Source organism: Drosophila subobscura, chromosome U (genome assembly GCF_008121235.1).
Source record: "Drosophila subobscura isolate 14011-0131.10 chromosome U, UCBerk_Dsub_1.0, whole genome shotgun sequence".
In the NCBI taxonomy this organism is placed as follows: domain Eukaryota; kingdom Metazoa; phylum Arthropoda; class Insecta; order Diptera; family Drosophilidae; genus Drosophila; species Drosophila subobscura.
Genome location: NC_048534.1, coordinates 5,373,885 through 5,387,450, shown reverse-complemented (window position 1 = coordinate 5,387,450; position 13,566 = coordinate 5,373,885). Strand labels below are relative to the sequence as shown.

General features: G+C 43.3%; 2 protein-coding genes across 9 annotated transcripts in view; both read left to right on the top strand.

The window, feature by feature from the left end:
• Positions 1–11,055, top strand: part of LOC117900258 (tyrosine-protein phosphatase Lar) — a 143,450-nt gene extending 132,395 nt beyond the window's left edge. For all 8 annotated transcript variants that reach the window (XM_034810558.1, XM_034810564.1, XM_034810560.1 and 5 more), the window contains 5 exons: positions 4,953–5,092; positions 5,149–8,490; positions 8,546–8,656; positions 8,714–9,019; positions 9,080–11,055. In XM_034810558.1, coding sequence (XP_034666449.1) covers positions 4,953–5,092; positions 5,149–8,490; positions 8,546–8,656; positions 8,714–9,019; positions 9,080–9,151 — 3,971 coding nt within the window. In that variant the 3' untranslated portion in view covers positions 9,152–11,055. The remainder of the gene's footprint in view (positions 1–4,952; positions 5,093–5,148; positions 8,491–8,545; positions 8,657–8,713; positions 9,020–9,079) is intronic.
• A 1,633-nt stretch (positions 11,056–12,688) lies between these two features.
• On the top strand, positions 12,689–13,427 carry LOC117900269. The gene is made up of 2 exons (XM_034810580.1): positions 12,689–12,768; positions 12,825–13,427. Exons 1-2 carry the CDS (start codon positions 12,727–12,729, stop codon positions 13,374–13,376), a joined length of 594 nt encoding a protein of 197 aa, XP_034666471.1. The 5' UTR covers positions 12,689–12,726; the 3' UTR covers positions 13,377–13,427.
• Positions 13,428–13,566: the final 139 nt, after the last annotated feature.

Below are 13,566 nucleotides of genomic sequence, written 5' to 3'. Positions count from 1 at the left end.
TTGGCTTTATTTTTGCCATTTTATGCACCACCGATCCGCTCCTCCTACTGCACTTTCAATTTGGAGGGGTTGTCTGTTTGGAAAGTGGTAGCAAAGCTTTACAGGTCCAGCGGACCTGCTGTCCTGTGTCCTGCTGTGCTTTGTCGAAGCATATTTCCATTGTCCACAGTCCTGACTGTTCTTTGATATATTTCAAATATTGGGAAATGTTTACCTTTTGAGAGATAGTTTTTTACAAATGCAAAGATACTATTTTTGATTGATGTTTGAAACCAGAGCTGGACATTGATTAATTCTGGGAATTTCCTGGCGCTGCATTGAATTTTATGTCTTTATTTCAGAGCAGCCTTGATGCTAGAAAAATGTTTTTAAATCTCTTGAAATTACGTGTATTACTTGCCTCCGATGGGGCATTTATTTATTAAATCGAAATAGATTTGCAGATAGATTAGATCTCCCATATATGTAAATACAAATGAATTTTAGACCTTGTCGGATTTCATACTCATCTGTTAAGTTTCAATAAAAAACTATTAAAATCTCTGCTGAAAGTGCTCTCAATCCCAAACCAAAGGAACCAATAAGTACCTGAATAATTTATTTTCTTTCCTTCTTTTGTTGCACTCCATCAACAAATACTATTAACTTTTTAAATCTTCATTAGCCCTTGAGCACCACTAAACACTTTCACACACGCAGACAAGGTTTTAACACTTACATTAAACTGCTTGTTTAGCTGTTAACCTGCTTGTTCAAAGAACGAAACGAAACAAAACAAAACAATTTTCTTTATAAAGTACCTATTCAATTTTTGTGTTTTAAGAACTACTTCAACACCAGACGGAAGTGGATTCCACTCCATTTTGTTTTGGCTAAGCACCGTAAATTAAATGTACTTATTGTTAAGCACCTTAGTGTACGTCTCTCTCACTCGCTCTCGCAAACTAACTTTAATCCCATCACTCGCTCTCTGTCTCTCTCTCTCTCTCTGTCTGTCTGTCGGTCTCTCTAGTTACTATAGTTATAATAAGCTAAGCATTAAGCTCACGTTTATGCACTGATAAGCACCGATAAGCACTGTGTACACTCACATTCTCATGCTCATGCACTGGCACATACAATTCGAATGGGAATGTAACGTAAATAGGAGTGCATTTTGCTAAAATAAGCTAGTCAATTGCATAAAGTAGGGAATATTCTGAGTAGATCTTTAAAAGAAAGTACATGAAAATCACCAAAACAGGAAGGACAAAAATCACTTAAAATCACTGGAAATGTTCTAATAAGCAACAAAAATCACTAACAAGAAACTAAAGCACCAAAGCACTAGAAGTAAGAAATTCTAAAGAAAAACACCTACGCACCTCAGCTTCTCGTATCTGCGACTGACTGCATTTTTATTTTAATTGTACTCAATTTAGCACAACCAAAGGCTAGATGCCACATAACTCACTCGCCCCCGAAAAGCCCGTGTGCCCCAACCCCAACCCCAACCCCAAACACCCCAACTAAATCCAAAAGCAAAAGCAACCAATTTCCCATGCAGGAGCTTCCTCCATCATACGAATAGCCAGCGGCTCACAAGCAGCAGCAGCTTGGCATAGCATTAGAGAGGGTCAGTACCATTCATAAGTATGAAAAAGTATTTTATGCTCGTATTTTCTTTTTTATGACCAGTACTGCTGGAGGGTACAAAGGTATGCTCTGTTTGCGTTGATGTAAGTTACAGGGTGAAGAAAGTTTCATTAGGATCAAGAGAAAGGTTATTTCCTAGGATTCCGTTTGACTTTTCCAGACTCAGGATCTATAAATTTAATTCCATCAATTATGAGTAGGTTTTTCCACATTTTAAAAGAAGTGTTACTTGGTATCCTTTCAGTCTGTAGAGAAAATCCCTCCTTTACTGCTTGTCCTTTTCTCTACTAATTTTTTTGGCGTGTATGTTCCGTATGTTTGGAGCGTGCATATAGTTATGATGTGATGCGCTTGTTAGCTGCCACAGCACAAATGCAAATGCAAATGCATTCCACCTGTCTAAAGCTGGGCACTTGCTTTTCATACGCCCATCTCCAGGTCTTTTAACCCCCTTTTTACTTCCTCTAGTATATCTCTCACTCTGGTTCTGTCTCTGGCTCTGGCACTGAATCTGACTCTATGCGAAATTCGTATAGCAAGCAGATTCTCCTTTGTGCTCCCAGACACAGTCCCTCATAGACACACACACACACACACACATGTCCTGCTCATGTAACGTACACCAAAAAAGTTGAAAAAGAAAAATACAAAACAAGATAAGAAGCAAAAGCTTTTTGGGGGTAACCGAAGATTTGTATACACTCCCGGAAGCCCAACGATAGTTCGTGTAAAGACAATTCTCGTAGTATGGAACTGAAATTTCTGAAGTTTTGCTAAAGAGCTTTCTTGTGGCAGCCTCAGGGTAAAGGGATCCGATCTCCGGAGTTCGATATCGTTTTATCTTGTACCTATACGTCCAAAAACATCATATCAGTGCACTCCCGCTTGGAGAGTGTATACAAATGAGCACAGCACCACCTCGAGCATTGGAAGCTTAGCACGCGCTCTCCTTGCTTCGTTTGTTCCATTCAGCACTAAAATAAAATATAAAAAACATACAAACAAAAAATAAGAGATATACAAAATAGAGAGAGAACACTTCTAACGGTAACATTTTAATTATTTTACATTTTTGTTGTGTGTTTGTGTGTGTATGCGGGAATGCGCTCCATGTGTCTGCATCTGTATTCCTATCTGCATCTGTATGGGTGGAGGCTGCCTAGGTGTGAATGGAGACAAAAGTACAGTGAAGCACTCTGTGCAGTGTGAAACGTCATCTGTCCTCTGTGCTCTGTCCTCCTCGTCCCAAAGCCCAACTGTCTCGTAGCAGATGAGCAGCCAGAACACTAATGAAGCATAATTTAACATTCGCGTGGCCGTCAGTTGCAGTTTGAATAATTTGTATTATGCATTTATTTAACATTTTTAATGAACCCAAACCAAAAAGCCACGATTCAGGGCAAGGAACTGACGACTGACACGAGATTTCGTTTCAGATGTATAAAGTTTAATTGAATTTAAAGTTGACAACTAAATTTAAAAAATAAATACAAATATTTTTAGAAGAATTTGAGAACAATACAAGGCCATAAGAGATTTTCGAAACATGTTTTAATGAGAAAAAACTCCTTTAAAACACCACTATTTTATATTTAACAATGTTTTTATCTTGTGTCACTAAATTAGCATACAAAACAGGTATTTTTCAAGTTATATTTAAGTGCATAATTAAAATATAGAATCGTTAATGAACCATGGTAAGCTATCTCTTATAACATAAGCTCCAAGTTACCCATTAAGCAATGCCCTTTAATCATTTCAGTTTTATAACATTTGGAAGTACCACACAATTTTCCTCAAAAGAACAATATTCAAAATTTTGTACAGTATCAAAGCCAACGGGTGTGCCAACAAATATGTAGAGATTTTGTATCATGTTTTTCCCTATGTGTTTTGTCCTCCATCCCCGTCTTCAGTTGTTCAACTTTCCGTTTCCGTATTTGTGGATTCTTCTGTAATTTTTGCACCAGTAAAAACCTTTTTGAAACTGTATACTGTAAACTAAAAAGCAAATATTTTATATCTTTTTTCATATACAAAAAAAATTACCACAAAAAATAACAATAACTTTGCTTGGCCACTCGCACCTTGCACTCCACTTGCCTCTGTTTCGTGCACCTTTTTTTGAATGCAAATCAAAATGGAAAAACAAAAACAAAAAACACATCTATAAATCTTTTTGAAACTTTTTTGATGTGAATACGAAATTATTGCGATAATTTGATTTTTGAACGCAACCTTTAAATGGATGGTGGTTTATAATAATTAAATAAATACAAAACAATTTTTAAAAACTATTTAGAGAAAAAGAGTGAGTATTTTTAATGGTTGACTATGTATAATGTTTAAGAATGCCCAAAACCCATAGCAACTGATATACCATATCTATATCTATATACTATCTCTATCTAACTCATATATCAACATACATTCATATATTTTTGAAATTGGTCCAGAAATGTTGACCTGAAAACTAAAGGAATCCCACGAATCTCTTTTGTTTTTTGATGTGTTTCTCTATTTCCAAACCAATTTTTGAAAAAGACATGAAAATCGAAGCCGAAAAAAGATACCCGGCAATGGATATAATACATATAGCGAACATACCACATATATATTCTGATATATATCGAGTGTTTTTCCGTTTGATTTTCCTAATATATGTTTGTTTTTTGCACACACAATACGACGTATAAAGAAACCTTTTTGAATGCTTACATGTTTGTTTTTGCCCAGTGAATATTTCGAGCGGGGGGAAATCTACAAACCGATTTCCACCCAATCATTTTTGTGTACATTTTTTGCAAATACCGATAAGTAATGGTCTATATCTATGAACTATGAAATATGCTATAGCAAGAGGTATAAACTGCACTTTTTATTCACATTTTTTGAGCACCATCCGTACCCGTACCCACCCAAATCTATAGCACTTAAGCAGCACTTTTGTTTGTTTCCCAGTTCTCCTCCATTATGATTTACTCTCTCTCACTCTCTCTCTGTCTGTGATGTGGTGATGAGACAAGTTGATGTTCGAGCCAAGTTCGTTCTGGCAGATACTAATTACTATATTTGTATTGCTCCTAGGATCTAAATACTTAGTGTTAGCTCTGCATAGTTCTATCTCTTTATAAATCATTATACCACCTACATACTATACATATACGATAGATCTAAGTAAGATAATTGTAAGACATTTTGCCATTATCTTGGCCATAAGTTAAGCTACCTTTACTTGATTGCCTTGAATACACATCCTTGACCACGAACTTGTGTTTCCTGGAGCTAATCTTTTGTTTCTTCGCCGTCGTATCTAGTGCCTGGAGATCCTCAAGATGTGAAGGCCACACCCTTGAACTCCACATCGGTGCATGTGAGCTGGAAGCCGCCACTCGAAAAGGATCGCAATGGCATCATCCGTGGCTATCATATACATGCACAGGAACTAAGAGATGAGGTAAGAAGGAGCAGGCATCAATCCCCTGAGCAGAAATTAACACTTTTTCTCTGTAGGGCAAAGGCTTCCTCAATGAACCCTTCAAGTTTGATGTCGTTGATACACTGGAGTTCAATGTCACTGGCCTCCAGCCGGACACCAAGTACTCCATCCAAGTGGCCGCCCTCACGCGCAAAGGCGATGGCGATCGCAGTGCGGCAATTGTGGTTAAGACACCAGGCGGCGTGCCCGTGCGTCCGACAGTGAGTCTGAAGATCATGGAACGGGATCCCATTGTGTCCATTGAGCTGGAGTGGGAGCGACCGGCGCAGACGTACGGAGAGCTGCGTGGCTATCGACTGCGCTGGGGCGTCAAGGATCAGGCGCTGAAGGAGGAGATGCTTTCGGGGCCGCAGATGACAAAGAAGCGCTTCAACGATCTGGAGCGTGGTGTGGAGTACGAGTTCCGTGTGGCGGGCAGCAATCACATTGGCATTGGCCAGGAGACGGTGAAGATATTCCAGACGCCCGAAGGCACACCAGGCGGACCGCCCTCGAACATCACGATACGCTTCCAGACGCCCGATGTGGTGTGCGTAACGTGGGATCCGCCCACGCGTGAGCATCGCAATGGCCTGATCACCCGCTACGACGTGCAGTTCCACAAGAAGATCGACCATGGCCTGGGCTCCGAGCGGAACATGACGCTACGCAAGGCCGTCTACACCAACCTGGAAGAGAACACGGAGTACATCTTCCGTGTGCGGGCGTACACCAAGCAGGGAGCGGGTCCCTTCAGCGACAAACTGATTGTGGAGACGGAACGAGACATGGGCAGAGCGCCCATGTCCGTGCAGGCGGAGGCTACGTCGGAACAAACCGCGGAGATCTGGTGGGAGCCGGTGCCGAGTCGCGGCAAGCTTTTGGGCTACAAGATATTCTACACGATGACCGCTGTTGAGGATCTGGATGATTGGCAAACGAAAACGGTGGGCCTGACAGAGTCCGCGGATCTGGTGAATCTCGAAAAGTTCGCCCAGTATGCGGTGGCCATTGCGGCGAGATTCAAGAACGGCCTGGGACGCCTCAGCGAGAAGGTGACGGTGCGCATCAAGCCCGAGGATGTGCCACTGAATCTGCGCGCCCACGATGTCAGCACCCACTCGATGACGCTCAGCTGGTCGCCGCCCATACGCCTCACGCCCGTCAACTACAAGATCAGCTTCGATGCCATGAAGGTGTTTGTGGACTCGCAGGGTTTCTCCCAGACGCAAATCGTCCAGAAGCGTGAGATCATCCTTAAGCACTACGTGAAGACGCACACCATCAACGAGCTGAGTCCGTTTACCACCTACAACGTGAACGTGAGCGCCATTCCGTCGGACTACTCTTATCGGCCGCCCACCAAGATCACCGTCACCACACAGATGGCCGCTCCCCAACCCATGGTCAAGCCGGACTTTTACGGCGTGGTCAATGGCGAGGAGATACTCGTGATACTCCCGCAAGCCTCGGAAGAGTACGGCCCCATCTCGCACTACTATCTTGTGGTGGTGCCGGAGGACAAGTCCAATCTGCACAAGATACCCGATCAGTTCCTCACCGACGACCTGCTGCCGGGTCGCAACAAGCCGGAGCGTCCCAATGCCCCGTACATTGCGGCGAAGTTCCCGCAGCGATCGATACCCTTCACGTTCCATCTGGGATCGGGGGATGACTACCACAACTTTACGAATCGCAAGCTGGAGCGGGAGAAGCGCTATCGGATCTTTGTGCGGGCCGTGGTGGACACGCCGCAGAAGCATCTGTACACGTCCAGTCCCTTCTCCGAGTTCCTATCGCTGGACATGCGTGAGGCGCCGCCCGGCGAGCGACCCCATCGTCCCGATCCCAATTGGCCCTCGGAGCCGGAGGTGTCGGTGAATCGAAACAAGGATGAGCCCGAAATCCTGTGGGTGGTGCTCCCACTGATGGTCTCCACCTTCCTGGTTTCCACTGCCCTGATTGTCCTCTGCGTGGTGAAGCGTCGCCGCCAGCCGTGCAAGACACCCGATCAGGCGGCCGTGACGCGTCCTCTGATGGCCGCCGACCTGGGCGCCGGACCCACACCCAGCGATCCCGTGGACATGCGCCGATTGAACTTCCAGACGCCCGGCATGATCTCGCATCCGCCCATTCCGATCTCGGAGTTTGCCAACCATATTGAGCGCCTCAAGTCCAACGACAATCAGAAGTTTTCGCAGGAGTACGAGAGCATCGAGCCCGGCCAGCAGTTCACGTGGGACAACTCGAATCTGGAGCACAACAAGTCGAAGAATCGGTATGCCAATGTCACCGCCTACGACCACTCCCGCGTGCAACTGCCGCCCACGGAGGGCACACCCGGCTCGGACTACATCAATGCCAACTACTGCGACGGCTATCGGAAGCACAACGCGTACGTGGCCACCCAGGGACCGCTGCAGGAGACGTTCATTGACTTTTGGCGCATGTGCTGGGAGCTGAAGACGGCGACCATTGTGATGATGACCCGGCTGGAGGAGCGCACTCGCATCAAGTGCGACCAGTACTGGCCGACGCGCGGCACTGAGACCTACGGACAAATCTTTGTGACCATCACGGAGACGCAGGAGCTGGCCACCTACAGCATCCGAACGTTCCAGCTGTGCCGCCAGGGATTCAATGATCGACGGGAGATCAAGCAGCTACAGTTCACGGCCTGGCCCGATCACGGGGTACCCGATCATCCGGCTCCCTTCCTGCAGTTCCTGCGACGCTGTCGCGCCCTGACGCCACCGGAATCCGGGCCCGTAATCGTCCACTGTTCGGCTGGAGTGGGACGCACTGGCTGCTACATTGTAATCGACTCGATGCTGGAGCGAATGAAGCACGAGAAGATCATCGATATCTATGGCCATGTGACATGTCTGCGGGCCCAACGGAACTACATGGTACAGACGGAGGACCAGTACATCTTCATTCACGATGCCATTATTGAGGCCATCATCTGTGGCCTGACGGAGGTGCCAGCCCGCAATCTGCACACCCATCTGCAGAAGCTGCTGATCACGGAGCCGGGCGAGAGCATCTCTGGTATGGAGGTGGAATTCAAGAAGCTGTCCAATGTCAAGATGGATTCATCCAAATTCGTTACCGCCAACTTGCCCAGCAACAAGCACAAGAATCGTTTGGTCCACATCCTGCCGTACGAATCGAGTCGCGTGTACTTGACTCCCATCCATGGCATCGAGGGCAGTGACTATGTGAATGCCAGCTTCATCGATGGCTATCGCTATCGTTCCGCGTATATTGCGGCCCAGGGACCAGTCCAGGACACGGCCGAAGACTTCTGGCGCATGCTCTGGGAGCACAACTCGACGATTGTTGTTATGCTGACGAAGCTCAAGGAAATGGGAAGGGTAAGCGTAAGACATTCCCTGTCTTACCTTCTTCTAATGCTCTACTTTTCTGCAGGAGAAATGCTTCCAATATTGGCCACACGAGCGTTCAGTGAGATATCAGTATTATGTTGTTGATCCCATTGCCGAGTACAATATGCCGCAGTACAAGCTGCGTGAATTCAAAGTGAGTAAAAGCACCAAGAGACATCCGAGATCATGCCTAAACGTATATCCTTTTCAGGTTACGGATGCTCGGGATGGTTCCTCGCGCACTGTGCGACAGTTCCAGTTCATCGATTGGCCAGAGCAGGGTGTGCCCAAGTCCGGGGATGGCTTCATCGATTTCATTGGCCAGGTGCACAAGACCAAGGAGCAGTTTGGCCAGGATGGACCCATAACCGTGCACTGTTCGGCGGGTGTGGGTCGCACGGGCGTCTTCATAACGCTCAGCATTGTGCTGGAGCGTATGCAGTACGAGGGAGTGCTCGATGTCTTCCAGACAGTGCGCATTCTACGCTCTCAGCGACCGGCCATGGTGCAAACAGAGGTAAGCCAAAAGAATTAGGGAAAACCTTAGACCTCATGCTAATATCTGATGTTTTTCTAGGATCAATATCATTTCTGCTATCGCGCTGCTTTGGAATATTTGGGCTCATTCGACAACTATGCAAATGGATAAGATTGGCGGGGGCAGATCGAGTTGGGATAGGTGGTATAGGAGCAGGATGAGGTGGAGGAGCAAAAACCTTGTCAACTTTATGTTCGTCGTTCGTTGCATATTTATTTCGAACTCTACGCATAATACGCATTTACGACATAACTCTAAAGTATTATAGCCAGCTACTGCCCCCACACACATACTTACACTTCTATGCTTAAACTTGCATTCTCTAATATCAGTACGTGGATATGTTAAGAGCACCTTCCAATCCCAGCACGCCCCCCAAATCCATGCCATCCATGCCAGGATATGTTTGCAATTACGATTCGTTTATATCGTGATATCCTCGGTATCCGTGTCGGTCTTTAGATGAGTTTGATTTCAATGGAAAATGTGAACTAAAAAAGACTGTTACACGTTTAATTATCAGTAATTTATATATCAACACGTATCTATACACCCCACAACAAACACACACATATTGTGCATCAAGTTTTTGCTCGAACTAATCAAAGTAGTCAATCAACTTGTTGTGTGTGGCTCCGTCGTTTGTAGAGTGTGGAGTGGAGTTAGTTGATTGAAGCGGACGGGCCACATGGAAATCGATACATATTTGAACAAAGGACTTGGTAGCTATTAATCTTACCGCCTAAAACGAATCGAATTGAATCTCGAAAGCGAAAATAAGAGTCGAAAAAGTAGTCAAAGTCATTTTGAACGTAGACGCGCGTACTCCAAGTGGAACACCAAACCCGAATAGACGTGTATTTTGTGTGTGTACTGTACAACAATCAATCAAATGCGAGTAGGAGACGAGTACTTCCTACTTATATGTATGTATGTATATGTTAATCTGTTTTTATACCTAGGTTCTGTAGATTCCGTATGCGTGTTGCAGATGAGACTCTAAACCAATACAAACCCGTGCAATTAGTCAAAGTCTTGCATAGTGCATATTTTATAAGGCAGCTAGTGTTTTGTTAAACTTAAGTTTGAGATCTCCCCCGCAGGCAGAAGATCGATGAAGGATCGCTATTTTATAGTTTTATAAACGGACGCTAGAACAGAAATATTATAACTTCCAGCTGAGCAGCTAAACGGAACTTCAACCTCATTCCCACAAACTTCTACTTATACTTAGTTCCCCCCACCCCAAATACATTCCTGTATATACCACACAGTCGATACGCCCCCAAGCTAGCCATCTATGTGTAATCTAGATCCTAAAGCTAAACAATTATGGTACCTAAAGTGTATGATGAAACGGCATAGAAGATAATAATTATAATACGACTAATATAATACCACAGCCCAGGCAAATGGAACATAAATGTAGATATGTATTGTAGCATATATACTTTTTACGAAAACATAACGTAGAAGAAGGAGGACGACGATGATGATTATGATGAAGATGAAGATATTTAATTGGCACTAGCACATAAGAAGGTACTACATGATAATGTATATAACTGATAAGCTGTTTTGAAGATCGTTTGAATTCGGACTCGTATTTATACACAAACATACATATAGTAAATACATACATACATACAAACATTATATGAAAAGACGTTAGCAAGCAAATGCATAAAAGCAACACTAAATTATTAGCTGAAAACCCCACATGTTAAACAACAATAGTCATATATGTACACTAAAATATTTATATGAGATACAGATATATGTTTAAACAAAAACACGTTGGCACGTTGCCCCCCACACGCCAGAAGAAGAGGACAAAACAGAAGGATCGTAGTAAATTTCGTCGGGGCATTGGCATATGACGACGATATGATATGATATGTAATGAGAGATAAATTAATGAAATATAGCGATAGCAGCAGCAATAGATGTCTAGAGAAAGGTTATCCCTGCAGCAAGTTGCAATCGTATTAATACACACACTATATAAATAAATTGTTTGATTTGTTTTACCAAAATAGACGGATATAAACAATTTTAAAGATAACATAACACATAAACATGCATACATCATAATGACTATATTGTACTAATCGAGCAAAGAGTAAGGAAACCATATTACGTTTAAAACTACCATATAAAAGATATATAATTTTCAAAAGAAAAAAATGCTAAGCCTCGTGGCAAGAAATAATACAAGATGAAATAAAAAATAAAAAAAACACCACTCTGACTTTCTTTCTTTGGGAAAGGGGAGATATATTATTGATCCTTAATAAGCAGCTTCTTCCGATCACAAGGACATGTCAAACGTCCTAAACGGACAAGAAAAGACCAAGTTAGAGAAATTTAAATATAATTTGAATTTCGCGCCTAGTGCCGCTGCATGCAAAAGGTCGCCAGAATGTACGAGATCAGTTTCTTATCGGCCATCTTTTGTCAGAATGAAAAAAAGAAAAACCAGCTACTTTCTGCTGGTTTCTGTTGGCCTGGTAATCGGTCTGAAAATTGTCAGTTCAAGCTGTTCAATCCAACCACTTTTAATCGGGTTAAATGAAGCTGTTCAATCAGGTTCAACGGGGAAATTTGGTTTGGTAGATAATACCTTGAAATCGCTAATTCCTTCGCTATTTTTAAGGGATCGGGAGTAAACTGTAGTCGATGGACAACCTGGATCCTAACGGCCCTGGAAACGCATGTCCTGCGCCGATCAGGCTTTTTTGATCTCGTGTTTAGTGTGCTTAGTGTTTAGTGTTAATCATGATAGTTTTCCCGATTGTTGTGAATTAGTTTCGCGTAAAGGACATCAAGTATTAAGGATATACATAACTTTCAAATACCTCCCCCGTTGCCAATGAGCGGAACAGTCTGCTGAAGCATTTGCGCCAATCAAGGACTTCAAGGACGCATGATAATATAATATAAGCATAATATAAGCGTGTGAACAAACCAGCCTGAAATTATGCCACACGCATTCATAAACATCCCCCCAAAAGTATGCTGTGGTTTTTTAAAATGTTTTTAATGCCAGTTAGTTAATAATTCAATTCCCCCAATCTTTTGCAATCAGATTGCATCAAGGACAATACGAATAATGCTCTTTAATAGTTAATTTTAATTGGACAAAATTCGGTAGGCTATTAATTTTACAAGGATCAAAGATAGTAGATAAATACGAGACGAAGGCTAAAAAAGCATTTTATTAGGCACTTTTCAGTGTGGTTAAGTGGAGAAATTAATTATTTCGGGCTCTGTGACACTTCCTAGTGACCTAACAAATGTCTTATAAGGAAGACTCCTTTGGCGATAGTCAAAGGCGATTTGCCTAGAGCTAATCTAGCTGCCTTTGCGATGAGGAACGTTGTGGTGCTGTTGTGTGTTTTTCCTTATCGTCGGACACTAACCAGAAAACAATAGCACCTATGCGGCTAGGGCTGTCTCGTCGGAGGACGCTGCAAATATAAAGACCTGTTTAAATATGATGTATGGGATTAATACGATTATTTTTCCCATACCGGCATTTGTTATAGATGTGTACGAATAAATGAATTGAAATAATGAGATCAAACCACCGATTCCGCCAAGCCTTGCTAGCGATAATGAGAAGCCCATAAAAATCGCTGAGCATGCCCAACATATTTGCAGTCGAATCGAAACTTTTGACGAAGATGCGTTACTCTCTCACTGTGGCTGTGGCTCTGGCTGTTCTGGTGAATTTTTCTGTGAGAAAAAATAAAAGGAAACATTAAAACATTTGTATTCACAGACCATTGGTAGTGCAGCTGCTCCTCAATCACAAAATGCGATCATCGCGCAATTCTTCAGGTATGCCGAGGCGATTCGCGAGGTTCAATTGGACAACATGCTGGACATAACGCTAGAATTTGTGGATCAAGTTGTATTGAGCGTTCCGCCCAACAATCGTGGACCTGGAACTGCCACTCTTCAGTCGTATCTGGAGCGTGGCAGGGTCGTCCGTCAGACGGGCTCTCTAGAGCAGAAGTTCGAGCACGTCTATGGCCTACAAGCTGTGTTCGAGGGACTCAAGGGCCAACTTGATTCAGAATCGCCCGAGTCTCAAGTAATTGCAATAAACCTTTTGGGCCTGCTTGGCGTTGCCAGTGATTTTGCCATTGAGGATGGAAAGTTCTACAATAACTTTGTCGAAGGTTCCACCCTAATGAAGGCCAAGCTGAACCCATCCACTGTGGAGCGCGAACAAGATCTGTTTAGTAGCATCGCAGAGTACACAGACTCCGACTTTACGCAGCATGAGCCCTTGCTGCAAAGTGTCCTTAGCTTCAAGAATAGATACTAGACTTTGACGGCTTGGAACCTAAATAATAAATAAAAAACATGTTAATAATAATTCAATAAAGAAAAAACAAAAAAATATAAACTCAAATGACCTTCTAGTGTTATCAGTAAACAAGCTCAAGACTTTCAAATGGGTACAAATATTCAAAAGCTGAGTTATTTTGCTTTATATGTGCATACATACATACACG

What these genes read in the sequence shown, in the direction of transcription:
- LOC117900269 (XM_034810580.1), top strand. Translation starts at nt 12,727, where the DNA reads ATGCGTTACTCTCTCACTGTGGCTGTGGCTCTGGCTGTTCTG. An exon ending in CTGTGGCTCTGGCTGTTCTG is followed by an intron (nt 12,769 to 12,824) that starts GTGAATTTTTCT and finishes TTGTATTCACAG; the next exon opens with ACCATTGGTAGTGCAGCTGC.